The sequence below is a fragment of the Glossina fuscipes genome, unplaced genomic scaffold (assembly GCF_014805625.2).
Source record: "Glossina fuscipes isolate IAEA_lab_2018 unplaced genomic scaffold, Yale_Gfus_2 2, whole genome shotgun sequence".
Classification (NCBI taxonomy): domain Eukaryota; kingdom Metazoa; phylum Arthropoda; class Insecta; order Diptera; family Glossinidae; genus Glossina; species Glossina fuscipes.
In genome coordinates, this window is record NW_023998416.1 from 17,602,888 (window position 1) to 17,623,321 (window position 20,434).

At 33.8% G+C, this 20,434-nt stretch overlaps 1 protein-coding gene across 17 annotated transcripts in view; it reads right to left on the reverse strand.

Moving 5' to 3' along the window:
• Window positions 1-1,186: 1,186 nt before the first annotated feature.
• The window catches only part of LOC119634239 (multidrug resistance-associated protein 1), a 33,431-nt gene continuing 14,183 nt past the window's right edge, over window positions 1,187-20,434 (reverse strand). For 2 of the 17 annotated variants that reach the window (XM_038028280.1, XM_038028279.1), the window contains exons 10-15: window positions 13,785-14,008; window positions 3,126-3,343; window positions 2,550-3,053; window positions 2,087-2,468; window positions 1,829-2,016; window positions 1,187-1,335 (exon numbers count right to left, since the gene is read on the reverse strand). In XM_038028280.1, the coding sequence (XP_037884208.1) occupies window positions 1,299-1,335; window positions 1,829-2,016; window positions 2,087-2,468; window positions 2,550-3,053; window positions 3,126-3,343; window positions 13,785-14,008 (1,553 nt within the window). In that variant the 3' untranslated portion in view covers window positions 1,187-1,298. Of the gene's footprint in view, window positions 2,017-2,086; window positions 2,469-2,549; window positions 3,054-3,125; window positions 3,344-6,929; window positions 7,151-11,319; window positions 11,541-13,332; window positions 13,554-13,784; window positions 14,009-18,760; window positions 18,982-20,434 lie in introns of all 17 variants that reach the window. The other 15 variants (XM_038028292.1, XM_038028296.1, XM_038028293.1 and 12 more) reach the window with 10 other exon arrangements.

A 20,434-nucleotide genomic window follows, 5' to 3' on the forward strand; every position in this document is an offset into this window, starting at 1 on the left:
TTATATGAATCTACCCTATGACACCCTATGACTAGACGAGAGACGAATTATCACTTTTAGAACCGTCTGTAGAACGAAGATGCTAAATTGGCATCTTACGTTGATTGAGAATCCAAACATCAAAGAGAGTCTTGAGGTTTTTTTTTGCGTATATGACGGCTGCCAAGGAAGCACATTTCCGCTTCGATATTTGGTAGAAAAATCAGATATTGAAAAGACCTAAATTTTTTAGCTGAATCCGATGTAATCGACGTTTTCTCTTTTTTTTTTTCTAACATTCATATTTGGCTAAAATTTGAGTTTTATAAAACCTACCTAATTTATGTATAAATTTTGAAATCTTTCGTTGTTCATATAAACATCAGCAAAGTTTCAAATGGATCTCTTAACGTATGAAAAAGCAGAGTGAAAATGTGTATTGTAGTGAAGGACGAAACAAATATTTCTTTCTTCATTTTTTTTTTTGTTTTTTAATTTCTTTTTAAGCAGCATTTATTGGATTTCCTCAAGTATTCTTACTGTGTATGCTTAACTTTTCTGTTTATTATAAATTTATTAATACAAAAATATAAATTATGCTAGAGATTTTATCAAAAGTCTGAACACGTAATAGGAAAAAAATTGAATTTTTATATTTAGCTGTATGTAATAACACTCTAAGAATCGTTAAATTTATTTAATGAACATATACGACAATGATGTATAATAATAAACTGGAAAAGTAATTACAAATTACATTACAATTCGTTAACTATATATATAAGTACATAGAGACAATTAAGTCATAAAGATACGTAAACAAAATTCATTATTCTTTAAATAAAACAATTACAAATAAGAATATCATAATTAACATAAGTAACGGTTTTATGTAAAGGGAAAAAAATGTAAATTTAAATATAGAGTAGTACAGGATTAACAAAACCTGTTTGTATTAATTAAATAAAATAAAAAAAAAAAATAAAAGATATCGCAAGTTGGCTATAATAGTTGTGTTGTTTTTAGCTTTAAATTAAGTAATGTACTTTTTGTTTTTTTTTTTTATATATATATTTTTGTTAAGTAAATTTGTTTCTATATAAACAGTTCAGTTTCCAGTTTGTTCGATTTTATCCGAGCTTTAACTTTAATTATTTACCGTTATTTAAGTGAGGTAGTAAAATTATTATATTTCACAATAGTAACATCATTATTGCTTTTTAGTAGTATTGTTATTCTTCTTCTTCTTCGTCTTGAAATTTTGATTTTCCCCAAAATATTAATACATGTATAAACAAGTTAAATTTTGAAAATATACTTTAGATAGAGCTTTCGTAAGTACGACGACTGCCACGACTGAGAATAGAATATGTTTAATAGAAAAGAAGTTAATTAATAAAAAATTCAATTAAAATGAAACGAAGCGAAGGGAACAGAAAACAATTAACTATGGAAAATTAAAGGATAATTAACGAGCCAACATTTAAGATACAAAAAATTATCTAATCAAATCACTATAATGCAAATCAAATAAAAACATACATTTAACAAAAAAGAAAGCAAAAAGAAAAGAAGGAGGAAAAGAAATTACTAAACGTTTTTGTAAGTAAGCGTTTATGTCGTAAGGCGTCCGCCTAGAAGGTTAACTATATTCAAACCAACTTTCCATTTACCAGTACAACTCAGCAAAGCTTCGATATACTGCCTATTTAATCTTTTCATAATTGCCCGATAGTTAACCTTCTCGGTCTATTTACATTATATACTGTTCTTGTAATGTATCAGGTTTGTCTTCGTAAAATTAACTGAAACAAACAAAATAATGAAAAAAAACAAAAAAAAAATTTACACTAAGTTGGCATCCTTTGCCATGCCATAGAAGGCACTGTATGGATTCTCTAACAAATTGACCGGTGAGTCGAATTCGGTTACTTCACCCTTATCCAGAACGATCACCTTATCCGAATCCATGATTGTATTTAAACGATGGGCAATGGTTAGAACCGTACAATCTTTGAACTCGGTTCGTATCGTTTTCTAAATACAAAATACGACATCATGTTATTAATATTTCTAAATTATCAAAGTAACTTTACTGAAGATTTACCTGAATTAAGTCATCAGTTTCTAAATCTACGGCGGCCGTAGCTTCGTCCAATATCAATACTTTCGTCTTACGTAATAGAGCACGAGCCAAGCAAACAAGTTGCCTTTGTCCTACCGATAAGTTTTCCCCTCCTTCGCTAATCTCGTGATTTAAGCCGGCCGGCAGTGTTTTAACAAAAACTTTTAAATGTGATAATTCCAAGGCTTTCCAAATTTCTTCGTCCTTCTTGACTTCAAATGGATCTAAGTTAATGCGTAACGAACCGGAGAATAATACTGGATCTTGAGGTATAATTGTTAAGCGGGAGCGCAACGTATGAAGACCCAATGTAGATATATCGACATCGTCTATTAATATGCGACCACCAGCGGCTTCAATAATGCTTTTATTTATTTATAAAATTAAACAAAATTCATGTTTATGTTAAATCGAAAATTTGATAACAATTTTGTAGAATTTTTACCGAAACAAAGACAAGGTTAGGCTGGATTTACCCGCTCCAGTACGTCCAACAATGCCTACTTTTTCACCGCCATTTATGGTAAAACTAATGCCTTTCAATACCAAATCCAAACCCTCACGGTAACGGACTTTAAAGTTTTCAAACACTACCCGGCCCTCATTTGGCCAATTTCTCGGCAGTTTGAGTGTTTCAACCTCCCAAGGAGCTTCTTGTTTAGTTTCACCATATTCTTTAATGCGTTCCACAGCGACAATGTTTGTTTCAATATCGGAAGACATACGCACCAACCAGTTTAATGTTTGAGTCACTTGCAAAGCATACGACACCGATAGGCCCACCAAGCCAGGATTACTTTGACCGCCCAAGACCGCAAATAGCGAAGCGAATAATATAATTAAATTACCAACCATTTCCAAGCGAATAGCCAGCCATCGATTCGCTATTAGAGAAGGATATTTACACACTTGATTCTTATCAACTTTATTATCCGATTCGTCAATGAATCTGTTAATGAAAAAGTTGAAAACAATATGTTAGAAGAAACATCGTTCTAACGTAAAGTCGCGCCGTTCATACCGATCTTGTACAGCGTAAGCTCTTATCGTCGATACACCGGTAATTGTTTCGCCGAAATGTGAGTAAATCGGTGAACGCGATACTGACTCCAAGCGCATTAGCTGCCTAGAGGTGGCCACATAGAAACGTTGGGCAAAATAGTATAAAAACGCTATGGGTATAATGACGGCCAAGAATATCGGCGTTGATATACTAATAACCACAATTGTGGCTAAAACCTTTTTTTTTTTTTTTTTTTTTTTTTTTTTTTTTTTTGTATAAATTTAAAATTAAAGAATTTGTAAAGTAAAAAAAAAAATTTTTAAATATATTTTTAATTATGTGTTTAAAAGAAAATAAAAAATAAAAAAAATAATAATAATAATTTCGTTAATATAAACAAATAAAAAATACTAATCATTAATGCAAAGAAATATGCACTTATTTTTATTGTTTTGTGTTGAGTTTATGAAATATTGAGTGTTAAATTTGTAATATGTAGCAATTTGGCAATATTTCAAAGTGTTTCCGTAAAATTTTTTCTTACATACTTTCAGCTTGACAGTAACTCCTTCTATATTTCCTTTTTCTCAATGCTAAGGATTTTCTAATTTCCTTTTTTCAACTTTTATATTGACTCCTAATAGTTGTTAGTTTGCTTAAGCAAATTACAAATGCAAAGAAAAGACAATTCGCCAAGCCAGGCAGCTTTCGCATGGCTTTTCTTCACGTAGTGCAGAATTTATAAAATAATTTTTAAAAATTCTACAAATCAATTAAAAAGAAACAAGTCAGTTCTTAGTTTCCTAATTATGTTCGGCCGCGACATGAATCTTTTAAACCCATCATCGTTATCCATCTTATATTGTCGTGAAGTGCACGTTATTTAATTTGGAATTAACGTACTTGGCTTGTCGCATTCTATTCTCCAATTTCTCTTACGTGATATCCAATCGATTATAATGCTAAGGAAAAACGAACTTTTCGCTTTGTGGGGTCCGCCATATTCGTGTTAGCATTAACACATTTTCAGGCAGATAATATGTCTCCGTTTTCATGCCTCAGGAACGGTCGAGTAGGCAAGGTATTGCGACTAACAACTCGATGGTCGCGGATTCAAAGGTGAAATGCCGTCGAGTTTTCAATACAGGCGAGCATATGATCTAAGTTATCCAGTAGCTTTTAAATCCTTATTTACTTGCACGATATATAGACAAAAAATAAAAAAATAAATATCTTCATGTGAAGAATGAACATGGAAAGGAGACGGAAACAATCAGGAAAGTGAAAATGTAAAAATTTGATCACTTATGTAACGTGGCCTATTTTTGCTATTTTTGTACAGATGCTGCTGGACAACCCATAACATATGCACGCAAAATTTTCATCTGTTGTGGTTTATATGTAACAAGCAGAAAGCCAAATTGTTTTTACTCTTGAAAACAGAGTTGGTCTCGGATTATGTTGTACTGTGATCGTGTCTTCTGATCGGTTTGCCCCCTTTTCAATACCAACCTGCGTGCAAGAACACCCAATGTTTCTGCCGTGTTTGAATCCGCTAGCAAGCAGATAGGTTCATTTTGCAACCAGCAGAATGTTTACCACAGATATTACACACACAGACAGGCGGACATTCCTAAATCCATTCCGACTTTTATGATGATCAAGAATATATACGGTTTGTGAGATCTCTGAAGCTTCCTTCTGGATGTTGCAAATGTTTTGACAAAAAGTGTACACCAACCACTCTTCGTCGATGAGTATAAAAACATAAAATGGGCGTATTACGTAAACCAATATTTTTCATATATTATCCAAACGGACTATCCAACTAAATATCTCCGAATAATATATAATGGGCTTGCACTGCTTCCAAAGGAAGCGGCTCATATGCCTGATAACGTATCAGATCTAAAGTGTCAGGAGTAAAGTTCATTTAAGTGGCAATGCCACGTTGCGCGTCCGGAAATTATGGAAAATTTCCTCAAATTTATTAAGGGACAAGCAATAGAAAGAAATTCTGTGCACAAGCTTGAGGTGTTTAAAAACAATTTTTTTTTCTTCCTCTCATAAGAATGTCGTAATAAAGTGGAAATATCAAGTAACTCCAATGAAAATTGAAAATATGTCTATTAGATAAACAGGAATTCGCGAAGAATCCGCTTAAAGTTCTAAAAATAGCGAAATTTTAATGAAACTTTCGTTTCACTTTTTTTATCACGGGCTCACTTAACCGAAATTTAAAAGGTAGTGAAATCCGAAAGGCTAACGCGTTGTATTAGTAAAAGTTGAACTCAAGCGCATTCAATTTATCCACAAAACGCTTCCGTGCGATAAAGAAAATCGTGAGAGAAAAAGCTGTACATTAGTAGCATTGTCCCTTAAGCAGACTATCAATTATTCGAAACAAAATTCTCGAAACCATATGCATGTAAATTGGTGATATTGCAACAATCTCTTGCATCAAGAAACTCTTTGTGAAACAGTTGGAAGTCTATCAGAACAAAAAAATATATTCACTGTACCTCGGCTGGTTATTCATTTTAATCCCGACTCCGATGTGTCTCTGAGCCATATTTGACTTTAAACTAAAATGTTTTGAAATTATTTTGTATTGCGTTTTTGAACAAATAAAAGCCCCATAAAGTCAATCCATTAAATGTCCTACGCGCGCTATAAAGGAATCAAATAATGAGTTTTCAAATCCGCGCGTTGTATGGGAAGTAGTGGAAAAAGTTGTTCGATCCGAACCATTTTCAATAGGGTTCGTCCTTGTACCAATACCAATCAATGCAATAAATTTGACCAAAATATTTGAAAAATCGAGACATGTGGGTTGAATACAAGCAAACAAAACGGACACACGGACAAGGAAGCTTAGGTCGATTCAGAATGACTTTCTGAGGAGAAAGAATAATAAAAGGGCCCTATCTTAAGTACTTCTGAATGCTCCGCGCAAACTGAACATAATCACAGGTGGCGCAGGGTACAACAATAGTACTTATCGTTATTCGTTTTACGAACACGTGGAACGCTTGGATTTAATACAATTAATACAATAAAATATGACTTGTAACACTCTACTACTTACGTACACAAAAATTCTTATTTTTTTGGCTTTCTTAGGGATTTTGACTTATGACCACACACTATTATCAAGCGGACAATACTGAAAACGTTGTTTCCATAAAATTCTCTCTTAAAAATCTCTAATCTCTTCCGTAAAGATTTCTAATGTTTTTTTACTTACGATTCTACTGAAATATTTCTAAAGAGTTTTTCCCCTCTCTCTAAGATATACTTGGAAATTTTTACTCTTTGTCTATTATACTTGATGAGTAATGAACAGAAAACCTAGAAGAAAAAGGAGTGTTCTCAGCCTATGTCGTATTTTAGGCGCATGCCTTGGCCGATTTGATCCATTTTTAATATACAACTTCTCTGCAAGAGCTTTCAAAGTTTTTGATAAATTGGAAACTGCTATCTTAATTGTTGCGACTGAAAGAAGGTTCAACATAGATATTGGCCGCATTGGACCAGACAAACAGATGGACGGACAGACATAACTGCATAGATTTCGAGATTCATACTGGGCTCTCTGACGATCTTTGTTCTATCTAGGTGTTGGAAACGTTTTAAAGGAGCGGACGTACCTTCGTCCTTTGGTGGTAGGTACAAATATGTATATTAATAACTACGGCAAATGAGACTTCTTTATAATCCAACGAAAGTATAAATTATCAAAAACTTGCATATGGATTAAACAATAAAAAAATTATTTACAAATGATATTTAAACACGGTTTAAAATAACACATAAAATTACCTCAAAAGCACAATAAATCCCTTCGTCAATTATTATCGGTAACGCTTGATCAACGGACTCAAGATCTTTAGAAAATCTCGATAAAATGCGACCCACTGGTGTAGTATCGAAAAATTGCAGAGACATACGCAGAATATTGAGTAAAAGATTCTGATGCAAAACAGTGGCTGCGTGTAGTGCGCCAAGATAGGGAAATAAAGATATCCCATAAGAAAAAATTGCTGCAAACATAATATTATTACATTATAGAAGAATGAACAAACATACAAACGAGCAAAGTGGTGTCCATGTTCAGAAGAGTATTAAACAAAAAAAAAAAAAAAAACAAGAGAAAAAAATAGAAAGAAACCCCACTTTGAAAAGAGCAAGACTACACCAAACTGGGCACACATTCTCTAAATGCATGACAAACAATATGTGAATTTTAAGTAACAAAACATAATTAGTTGAATTAGATAGATTAAGTTTACCTAGCGACTACATTAGTTAGTTGATTTAAAAGACCGATAAATTGCCAAAAATTGCTACAAAAAAATTTGCTTAATTATTAATATTTTAAATGGATTTAGTAAATGTGCAATGTTATCATTAGTTTTGATGGAAACGCCTGCAAACATTACGTTCATATGTTCAAGTTCTCTACAACATAAGTCTTCTGAAGCACACGACGTATTTACATCAAAAACATTGCATTCACGAATCCATCGAAAAGAGAAAGAGTTTTCTTAGCAATTTTTTATTAAAGTCCTTCTACTCCAGCAAAAACAAAAAAATTGCGTAAGAATTTGTACAGAAAGCAACTGTGATGAAAACCCACATACGTGACGGTTGTAGCACCGATATTAATATAAAAGCAAAAAGTATTTAGGGTTTAGATAGGTTTTATCTTCAAGTGTGTTCGCTGTATACTTTAGCTGTTAATCCCGTGTTAGTTTTATTACCAAATGTTGACAAAGAGGAATATAAGTGTATGTTACATAAGTGCTGCTGCATATGTTCTTTGTATATATTTATATGAAAGCACTGGTCACACCAATCTCTGTCAAAGCCTGTAAGCTGCAGTTCAGCATCTAGTATAGGACCTAATCGGGAACGCTTTGTAAATGCTTATCAAATATATTACAAATACAAGGTGATATGTTTCAATTTTCTATTTTTTGCCAACGTGGGAGTCTCAAGAGCTGGTTATGTATGATTTAGTTTCATGCGGTTATGATAAAAAAATTGTATGACATATCCCAGTTCATTGCTTTTGCCGTTTTCTCGATGACTTTTGCATTAAGGACGCTGTCCATTGCCGTACCGAAAAATCGCTTCAGCGTGACTTTTGGTACATTGTGCTTTTTTCCATCAGCTATTGTCGTCAATGTACTTCAGTAACGGATTCTTAGAGTTGAAGGTCGATGTTCGTTATCATGCATCACGATACGCAGCCAAAAAGTTTGTTTTATTGCCTTTGAAGTGGCATTAGGCATCAGCGTCTCTTAACTTCTAGTTGCATGACGTGTCAATTTCCTAGAGTGATAGTTAAGCTTCCGAAAATTTTTATCAAACGATGTTTGATGCTTTTGGCCTTTTTTTACAGGCATTAACCTTACTTGATTAACGCTCTCAGTGTCCTTATCGCATATTATCATTAAAAACTATACTCACGGGCAGCAATCGGTTTCCTTTCTTACGAATTAAAGGAGAAATGGTTTTTTTTGCACTTAGCACGATATACTCAAAACCCAAAAAGCTGTGTTGCTTACACATTTGCTTACAATTCGGGGTGAAATTGAAAGAAAATTCTTTATACTTTAAGGAAGAAGAAAAACATTTCGGATCTAAGAAGAAAAAACATGTGTTTTACCATATTCGACTTCATTCGTCAACGTTCCCTTTAAGAGTGATGTAATCCGTCCAAATGTTCTCTACCATTTCGATACCTTTTTTAAAGAAAGACTTCTTAGGATCCTTAAAATACGCGTCAGTATTCGCAATGACGTAATTATTTAATCCAAATTTTTTTCAGTGCAAAATTTTTTTTTATGATCTATCAACGGATTGCAGCCGTTAGAACTGCGCTGGTGAGTGAGGCAACAGCTCGAATTCCGATTTAGGCATTTTTGCCATTGCAGCCATGGACTTGTGTCTCACTATAAGCGAACATGGCAGCTCTAGCGCGATTGGCTTTTCCATTCCTATATCCTGCTTCAACACCACATAAATACGTTCTTTGAGCATAGTCATAGCCTTTGGTATAGCTCTTTGCTTAATTCCAGGACGTTCGAGCCGCACTATTTGATGAATTTTAGTAATGTTTTCGTTAGCGCATGCAGTTCTCGGCCATCCCGAACGGCATCAACCGAACTGGTGCGGTCTCATTTTCAATTAACCTACGTATATACTTATATATTAGGTCTGCTGTCTGTTTCTTCCAGTTAAAGCAACTTTCAAGAAGTGTGCGATTATTCATTTGGCGTGCATTTGACTCAATCTTTTTATCTCTGAATGTACACATATTGACCTAGAAAGTGAATTAAAACGAAGACGATGTTATTATTATGTGAGACGCTGTCGTGTATCCATGACTGCTGATAAAGTTTATTTACGGCACTGTACGTTGTACGAATTCCAACAAGGAAAAAATGCTTTGAAGAAATTTGTTGAGTGTTTGGTGAAGATACAACTTCTGATAGAACGCGTAAAAGGTGGCTCGAAAAATTCCAAATAGATGATTTCGACCTTCCTGATAAGCCGCGCTTTCGGTGACCATATTCGATCGACCACGATACTGTCGAATTATTGTTAGAGAAAAATATTTTTTTAACAGCATCGAACATTGCGGAGACATGATTCCGGTAGACCTATTATATATACTTATGTATGATATATCATACCTAAAATAAAATATAGTATAAATACGTAGTGCATATGTTTTCTAGGACTTCCGATGCCTACGAAATGATAAGTGTAAACCTGCACATCCGTGACATGTAGAAAAACAAATGGGTCTAAACAACTCTATCTATTTGCCCGTCCGTCTGCGGCACCCATTCTTATTGTAGCAAAAGTTAAGATATCGGCTTCAAATTTGGTAAGAACATTGGAAGCAGGTTGCTTTGACACGCCTACAATACTATGTAAACTGAGCATGTTTCTGTGCTCAAAAACAAAAAAATTTGCGGCTTTTGCTCATTGTTTATAAACTAAAACAGATGCAACGATAAAATTTGGCACTTATATTCTCCCATAGTGGGCGTATAAAAACGGGAAAAATCGCCCAAAACCAGGCAATATAAGGGAATACTGAATTTTCATTTTCGTCGAGTTTTTTTGATCTAGAGGTGGTGGGTTAACGAGATTCGTCCACAGCCGAATTACATTTGTTTACTTATTGAACTTAATCCCTACATTTCCTACCTTCAAAATTCGTATATTAGCTTTTTCTGTTAATTTTTAAAAACCTTGACGGACGGACATAACTGAGCCAATTAAAAAAACGTTGAATAATGAAATATACGTAGATTGGCAATAGCTACAAAAACGTGGAAGAAATACAACACTGTTGTCCCTCTCTAATCAAGCTGTGTAGTGACCACCTTTAAAGTAGCGCCAACAATACCTTCACGATTTGGGGTAATTTCCTGGTGTGATGCTGATATCTCCCGGGAGTTCGGAAACATATGCGAAATATATTCATAGGAAAATCCACTCTAAATTATGCATAAACGTAATGGCGCATGCGTGCATGTGGGTGATACAAGCCGTGAACAATTTGGATCATTGGATTAGAATTGAGGAAGGTCCAATCAATGAAAGGGAATAAATTAGATAAGAGAAAGTGAGTAAATATATTTATAAATAAATAAGGATGTGATTATAGATACATTATATAATCTCTATCGTATAATATTTGCATTGCAACTCTGTTCTCGTATTGTATTATAATACAAATTTCTGACTAGTCATAAATTTTAGTTACACAATAGTGTAAAGCTATTTAAGTGAATAAAGCGGCACATCTTTAATGAATGTTTCAATGTTTTTGTAACGTAATGCACGAAGGCCGCTGATGACCTCTGAAATCATGGAAAATTCATTTCTTACATCGGGTCAGAATGCATCAAATATTGTCTAATTTACAAGCCATCGACATTTTACCCTTAGAAGAGGTGCTAGAGAATGAAGTGCGTATTCATTAAAGTACTTTAGTATCAGCAGTTCCATGACAAAGTTCTAGGAAACATGAGGAGGTGCAAAGTTTTCGAAGCTGCTGTTGCATTTTCTTTTACAATGAAAAAAAGTCTCGTCTCTTATGCTTATGCTTCTTATTAGTTGAAAAATGAGTGATATATTATTAGTACAACTGCAAACCATCACAAGCATATACTCACTCTTAACATACCCTATAAAGTGTTGTAAAACAAATTCTTAGATTGTCACGCAGTATTACATCCAACTTATATATGTCATTAGATAATCGGTCTAATATACGTCCTTTAGGATTAACATCGAAAAACACTTGGGGAGTACGTAATATGTGCACAAATAAAATTTTAAAGATCTTCTTTGCTCCCCTCAAGGCACCCAACTCACAGCATAGTATTGACCCTATATGACCGGTAACTAAATATAATTTCAATTATATGAATTTCGTTTAATAAGCATTCTAGAAAGGTTATATAACTGATTTTTTTTCTAATTTTTTTCAATATTGAAACAAAACATTAACAAAGTGTTAGGACTCTAATAATATCAAAAAGAAAAGCGGCGAGAAATATAGCATACACATATTATAAAACAAGTGCCCACACCAAAGTCCAGCGAGGTAAAATTTTTCTTTGAAGGGCATGACGGAATGCGGGATCCTTCGATGATAGGCGTACAAGAAGGAAAAGAAAAAATGTTCTTCATTTCTTTTGAATGGCCATAACGTCCCTAATACACAACTAAGCGCCAGCTAGCAGATTTTACTGGCTACTGCCTCTAGAATTGCAGTTCCTCGTGAAAAACAAATGCCTTTTACGTAAGAGTATATCGTCCAACCAACATGGAGCTATAGTATACAATTATGAAAAACATCCGATAATGTGAATAACGTTAAGACACTACAAAATTATCAACTTAAAAACTCTTCGTTTGATTGCTAGTGTCACAAAACTATCCATGATGAGCTTGACATTGTTCATATGATTATTTTTATGGATGGGGTAGGCACAGGCGTGGAGTTTTTGAACTGTCCATGAAGTAGTGATGAAGCGGATGGAATAAAAGTGGGCTTGCAAAACCATAAAAATTAATTTTTAAACCTATACCTACGGTTGATTACGGCAAAGCGGAACTGATTTCCGTACCCTTACCCTCTCAGCAATAGAGTTAGCGGGGCTGTAGACGAAAAGGGAATTTAGTACTTGACGAAAGATTTTCTATATTGTGAAATTTTAAGAATTTGCCAAAGAAAGATATCACTGAACACTGAGCAATATATCCTGCATTTACAGCCTTTTCCATTTTGTGTAAAATTTGGTATTCGGAAGCAATATAGCGGCAACAAACCTCCCTAAAGCATCAATTTTGTTAAAAAAAAGTTTGCAAAGTTACGAAAACCACACAAAAAATATGCTTGCAACTAACTTGTGAGATGTGAAGTCCCAGTGAAGTCCCATACGAATTTCAGGCTCTGACCGCAAACAATGTGCGTTGATCGCCAGATTTTTGTAAAGACAACAAAATTTTATAATAAGTGAAGTGCGATAACTGTCTTCAATTCTGGAATCTCTCGAATTTTTAAATCAATTTTTGGGATCTCTGATTATCAACTGTTTGTTGCCTTGTGTTTAAAGAACAAAAAATTGTCTGAAAAGATAAAAGGGTTCGAACAATATTTACAAATTAACTTAATTAGCCTTTCAACTCAATTAATCAATCAATCTAAGCTCCAAGTTATAGTTGACTTTTGAAAACAATTACAAGTGAAGCGTATTTCGATAAAAGCTGTTCCAACACCACCAAGTCAGAATGATCCACAAATTAAAAAACTCGTATCGCAGCCGCTTTTTGTGAGACAATATTATCGAAAGAATAGACTCATCAGTCCGAATAAAATGTGTCTCTAAATTCAACTTAGCCAATTTAAATTGACGTTCACCAGTATATAATAATTATTATCTATCTCTCTCTATGGTAGAGCGCACTGCTGACAAAAGCGAATGTACAGCTTTCCAGCTGTTGTCCTTGCAGGATGAAATTTGCAATTCAACCAATCTAAACTAAAATCAAATTTTCTTACGTTCACGATAATGTATATTGAATAAAAGTATTGAAAAGAAAGGCAACAAAAGTAAAAAAAACTAATATAAAAAAAAAAAAAAAAAAAAACAAAAAATTATTGAAGAATTTTAAGAATTTTTGTTTTTACCTGAAAACATGTCGATAAAAACATGCGTATATTCAATGGTATAACCATGTCTAAAACATTGATGTCACTTGAACACCTATCTAAAATGCGAGCCTTCGGTGTTACATCGAAGAATTCACCGGCCGAGCGTGCAATTTGTGAAAATAAATGATGAAATATACTCGTAGAAGCATTAAGTGCAGCTATTGATAGACATAATGAAGAATTAAAATGACAAAAACCTAATGTATAGAAGAGAAGATTTAATGATGAGTTAGTTTTTTTTTTGGCAAAGAAATGGTTACGGTTTGCATTTGTTTCGCTTTTTAAGAAAAGCTGATGAAATTTAAGTAAAAAAAAAAAAAAAAAAAAAAAAAAACAAAGAAAAGTGTAATACAAACCAATAAATAATAATGTTTTGATAACAAGAAAGAAAAAAATATCTGCAAAAAACAGAAATAAAAATTTAATACCAAAAATATAAACGTAAGGAAACTATCCAATGTTCCTGGGAGTTCATTATCAATGATTTCCATATCACCGCTAAAATGATTAAGTAAGCGGCCTATTGGCGTAATATCGAAAAAACGACAGACCGATCCACGTAAGATTACATGAAATAAATCGTTATGCATTTTCTTCGCCGCTTCAAAAGTTCCGCAATAGACAAAGACCACGGCGAAGTAGGCAAAAACACCTACGGTTGTTTGATCGTTTGATTTATGGCGGGGAAAAAGATCAGGAGAAAAATAAATAAAAACAAAATATAAAACAAAATTTATTTTTATAAAAGCAATAAATAAACTATCGTTTACCATATCCAAGAGGAATAGGGATGAATGCTTTTGCCATATGTGTGAACAAATTTATGCAAGTTATTGAAGATCCACTAGTATTATTATAGGCTATATACTATAATTGACTAGAGCCCCTTTTAACAGGAAGAATTATTTTTTGAATGGAATTAATGTATTAAGTAAGTATTAAGTATTTATTCGTTTGGAATCAGTTTTTATGATTCTTTTTATACGCACGGTTATATATATGGCTGAAGGACTATTACGCCATTTTTATAGAAGAAATGATAAACAAGTTTATATGCATATGCAAACTTACTATATCAAAATTTATGTATCTCGCTTGAGAAGCGTCTTTTCAAAGCTAATATTATTAATGTCTCTTAAGCGGGAGTGTTTTCATAGAACTTTTTTCTTATAACGTATATTATATGTATACACATGCATATGTAAGAAGAATAGGAAGAAAGAAATGAAACTGTATATAATTTAAAATAAATCTTACATATCCATCACTTCAGTGCATTTTTTTCAAGTCATTGGAAGCCAAATAGTGCACAGGAAATCTCTGAATTAATGACATATAGATTACATGAGTGGCATATGTATGATGTTTATCTTATCATTTTGCTGGTTTATCGAGCCACATTTACTTTAAGTTTTTCTTCTATAAACAACTAATAAAACCAAATCAATTCGCAATTTAATGCTGACAGGAAGTGCCTTTAAAGGCCGAGTTTGTTAGATCTCCTTTGAAGCTAAGCTCAAACTACGTGGCAAGTTATGGCGAGAGAAACAAGGAAACTTCGCAAATAATTTCTTTTAATGTCGTTTCGCAAGCTCTCGGCGACGGGCACGCTTCATCAAGAAGCCATTGACGGTAACGGAAATCGCCTAAATACAGACTCCTTTATTAACCAATCAACAACATGAACATGCTTATCACAGCTCTGTGCGTTGTTGACGCGTTCAGGAAAGTATCTGTGTCCTTGGATATTGAAATTACAAGAGGAAAAAAATTAGATGGAAGTCCAGGATGTACATGTACGACTTGCAACACTGCGTCATAATACGAACTATGGCAACAGCGGGTGTCAAGGTGCTCACACCTTACATACAAACAACAGCCGCACACATTTTTTTAATGCGTACAGAATGTCGGCGTGAGAGCGATAGAGACCTAAGACCTTACAAGGGTAATTCAATGAAAGTCGCGACAGCTGTGGCTACCCCAAAATCGCGGGAACTGTAAATTATTAGAGGCATTAGATAGACCTTGCCTTGACAAGAAGGGAGCGCTTGGCTGCCACACAATCTTTTATATATGAAGGCCCCACTCGTTGTCACTCGTGTTTAACTCTATAAATTTAAAGGTTTCGTCTGACTAAGTTACTAATACGTGTGGGTGTGGACGTTAAATTCTAAAGGTACGTGTGGATCCTAAGTAAGAATATATATGCCAAGTTCCAATGCTTTATGCCAGTTCTTGCAAATTCGATAACTTTAACAACAGGTATCTAAATATGAGTTTAGTCAAAGTACTATACGGATAAAGAACATTTAAAGAACTGCGTAACTATAACAGCTTTGAACAGAGTTCTCCTGATGTTTTTCATTCATTGATAGACTGAGATATGGCGTCCAACTCTTTTAAAGGACCTTTTTTTCTGTGCTTTTCCCGACGTGAGGATTTTAGCTTGGAAAATAGAAAAGCCTCAGGCATCCATGTTGCATGAGTACGGTCCTGATTCAGGCGAGTGAAATGAGCTTTTGAAGACTTTTCGACATTGAGAGCTTTGAGTAACACAAGATTATCATGGCCCATGGAATATAATGTAGTGAAAAAATGTGTTGCTTCATGAGTCAGTTCTCTAAGACTCCCACGACTAATGGTTGCCTTGTTTTTTTTATCGTTAAAGATCGACCATAACGAAGCAAATCGTCTACCATTTATCGAAATTTCCTTAAATCGCTCATATCCCGTATGATTTTAGGTCCTTTTCAATATTTTAACGATTCGCCAAAGAGAATTTAACTTGTACACAAACCTTAACAATTAAGATCCCGCGGCATGTTCAATAGCTTGACCGAAACAGCAAAAAACGGCAATTAAAAACGCGGTCTAGTGATGCCAACTTACAGAACAAAATGGTGTTGATTGTGATCAGATAGCCATAAATTCCGCTTGGCCCCCATTCATTACACCAACTATAACTGACACGTTTTTTTTTTTCTATATATAGAGTAAAGGTAACTTTGGACTTTCTATGGTAAATAAAATAATTAAAAGGGAAAAATCCGAATTATATAAAATATATATAAATAATATTATTGTAAGATGAGTTGGCAAAAATTGCAAATAATAATCAAATTAAATAAGACTTTCATATGAATTTGAAAAATGATTTTCATTTTATAGTTTTCATATTTCATTTATAGTTGAATGGCTTAACTGTTTATACCCTCTACATCACTTTTGGTGCAAGGTCATATTGAGTTTACGCGGTTGTATGCAACATCCAGAAAGACTTGAGATAGACCCACCTTTCCTTATGCCGAACGCTTCAGAATCACTTTCTGAATTGAACTAAGCTTGTCTGTCCTTCAGCCCCGTCTTGTTTGCTTATGTTCCTTCTATGGGCCGCAATTTTTGAGATATATCGGTAAAATTTGCCACGCTGGCACATTTTGGCCAAAGTTGAAGACTGTTGCAAATAGTTCGGATTAGCCCACTTTTTCGACCACATTTCGTATAAATACTAGTTTTGAAAAATCGTTATATTGTAAGTAAAGTGATGTAGGGTATTTAATGATGGGCCGCGGCCTACCATATTCCACCAATTTAGATATTGCAATTCGCTAAATGTAACATAAATGCATTTTGAAAAAAAGAAATTTCTTAGGCATTTGTTTTTCCATTAATTGATTTTTTTTTTTTTTTTTTTTTTTTTTGGTTAAGCTGCCAAGGCAATTAACACTAAAAGATGAAATGTAATATGATAAGAAAGATTCGAATAAAGTAATTTTTACCAATAATTGCCAAATTGCTGAGTTGTGACTAAATGTTGCGTAAGTGTACTTGTGTGATGAAAGAAAGCCATATTAAAATTAATAAAAAGGATTCATACGCTCTAAAGCGAATTTATAAACATCCGCCACTCTAGGCAATGCAACATGTTCAAGTTATTAATTTTACATTGACAAATCAAGTTCTCTAATTCTCATGGAGAGCATAGATACGCATAAAAAACTCCATTCCGGGCTGGTAATGTCTAGATCGGAATGATGTTTAGAGGCACATTTCTTTAATCGAAAGTGAATGCATTCGTTGGCATCATCCATACCGTCTTTTACAGAAAAGCGAACGGAAGGACACAACAGTGAAAACTTCCTTTGCCTGTCAGCTTAATGTGTAGACATTTGAAATAGGAGAGAGGACTTACATGATATGAAGACATACTTTTAGCAGATGCAATTTTGCAAGAACGCGGACGGTAAAGAAGACTCACAAAGAGTGTGGTATTGTTTATACGACAGAGACGTTCATCTTTGTTACAACGGAATAACTTTTTTTTTGTGTTCGACAAATTTCGTTTTTGCAGTCAAACAACAGTTAAATATTTACCTATGCTCCCTGTTACAAACTAGAGTGGGCGGATATTAACGTGTTGCGTATGTTTGAAACAATTTAGATTAATTAAAATTTTAAGTGATTTTTTTTTCTTTTTTCTAGAAGTTAGGCGCAAAAATATGTGTGGACAAAGAGCTGCGTCTTTTTAACACCCATCGTACAAATTCTGTTTTGGCGACGACAATCGAATTGAATCTAGAGAATCTAATCAATGCGATATTAGACTTGCTGGAATTCACCATAGATTGGATGATGGGTGAAAAAAGAAAACACAGAGCTCGAATGCTAAAGCGCTAGCTAGCATTATGATAATTGGCAAATATGCAAAATTTTATGAAGCAATGAGCAAATTCTCGATATCGAAATACCTTTAAACGAGAGACTATTGAAAAAGATATTGCTACGTGAACAAAGAAAGTTATTGCGTTATTGAGCGTAAAGTAAAGTTAGTAACTTGCTCCGGCATCGTCGAATATTAAGCAAACATTACTAATGGTTCTTAAACGAAATATTCAATGACATTGTTCTCAACAAAGATCTGTTCATCGCAAATTTCACGTTAATAATATTTGCTTATTACCTTATGCAACTAACTGCTTACGCTGCAGAGCAAGATTGTTATTGTTACTCGACCATATTTAAAAGAAAGCATTTAGTGCAGTATTATGTAAAGCTTACTACAGTGATGCGATTTCCAGTAAGTAATAAATGAAAAAAGCTTTAGTTAGAATTTATGGGGAAGGTGCAGAAATATAAATTATGATTTAGTTAGGTATTTAGAATTTGAGAGAGATATATATTGACGATTGAATGAATTACATGTGTCGAGAATTTGTGTAAAGTTCATAATTTTTCTGACATTTTTGATTAATCTGCAATCAGATAGAAGAACATTCTCCAAAGGGTACACTTTAGAAGTTTAATTAGCTTTAACGAGGTTTTTCTCTCAAATTCCAAATAGTTTAGATGGTAATCAATTTCTAGATTAATTATTTATAGAATTTTCATGTATTTTGTTTACCCCAAAGCATGTATTGAGAAATTGCAGTAAAACTGACGGTATTACAGTATCACACGTATCAATATCTTTCGAAAATCGGCTTACAATGCGACCCAACGGTGTTGTATCGAATAATTCCAATGGCCATCGTAAAACTTTTGACAGCATTGTCAGAAATACAGCCCTCGAACTGTATAAAGAACCGATTGCCAATGCTATACTCGCTAAATAACGTGCCACAACTAAATAAGTCATTTAAAGACGACAAGAAAATAAAGACTTCGTTTAAATATTGTCTCTTTTTTGTTTTTTGTTTTTTGTTTGCGTTACTTTCTACACTAAACATATATAACCCAATATACATATATATACACAACAATTAACGTATAAGATATAAAAGCAAATCTTCTGTACCCACCAACTACAGTTTCAAAACATGCGTGAAAAATAACCTATCGATCCCGAATCGACGATAGCTTGGCCAAAATGTTAATGACTTAAGCAAGCATTTGTACCCATTTCAAGTTCAGTTAACTTAACATCTCGCACGATAAGCTCGTAGGATGACGTGTAGATGTCGCCACCATTGAAAAATCCATCACTTTTTTCAATTTTAAAAATTTATAAGTTTTGAACATAACATATATGAATACACATTATATATATGTGAAAGTTTGTTTGTAAATGAAATTTATCACCAATTTTATGAGAAATTTGTGAATTAAATATCTCCCCCAAGTCTGCGAATTTAGGCGAAACTTTTCTTTTTGCAAAATGGGAAAGAGCTGAACATCGGATGTAAAATCACTGTAAGAAACTGTAATAATTTGTATAAAACGGCGGGTCGGTTTCATTTCAACGATTGCATTATCTAAAAATCGTATGGGTCCATCAATAGTTATACTATATTTGTAGGTCACACTACGTCACGTGCTTAAGAGCTTCTTCTAGGAACCTAGGCGAACCGAAAACTATCACAGATTACTCATCAAAACAAAAAGATCTACCTGTTAAATAGTTTCTGTTGGCTTAACGTAACGGTGACATCAATAGATAGGGCGAGTCATCTGTTACCCCTTTTCAAACGAGTTTATTAGGCCATTAATTTGTTTCTATCAGGTACGCCACTTGTTGCACAGGGCATATTGAGTTTGTCCGGGTGAATATAATACCCAGAGCGATTTAACATACACCCACATTTTATGGCACGTAATCGATTCAGAAATGATTCTGGATCGGGCTAAATCGCTCTCTGTCTATCTGCCTTTCATTCTGACGTTTGACGTTATAGGTCACAAGTTTTGAAATATTTTAACGAAATTTGCTATTGGGCCGAAGTAAGAAACCGATTGGAAATGAATTGAACGGGTGTTAATACTAAGTTGATGTGATGTTGCATCAGATAGAACAATTTTTTTGGACCTCATCCCCTATAACTAAGGAAAAACGTCTAATTTTTAATATTTCATGATTAAAGCTGATCCATTAGAGTAATATGGTATGAAAACCACATGTAAGAATATCGTGAAAAGTGGTAACTAAATCTAAGCATTTCTGACGAAAATACGTGCAGCATGACAATAATAAACTTAATTTTGGTCAATTTATATCACATCCTGTTGGGTATATGTTGAAAACAACTCACGACATTTTCAATCAAATTTTCTGTAATATTGGTGCCAAGTTCGAGTAAAA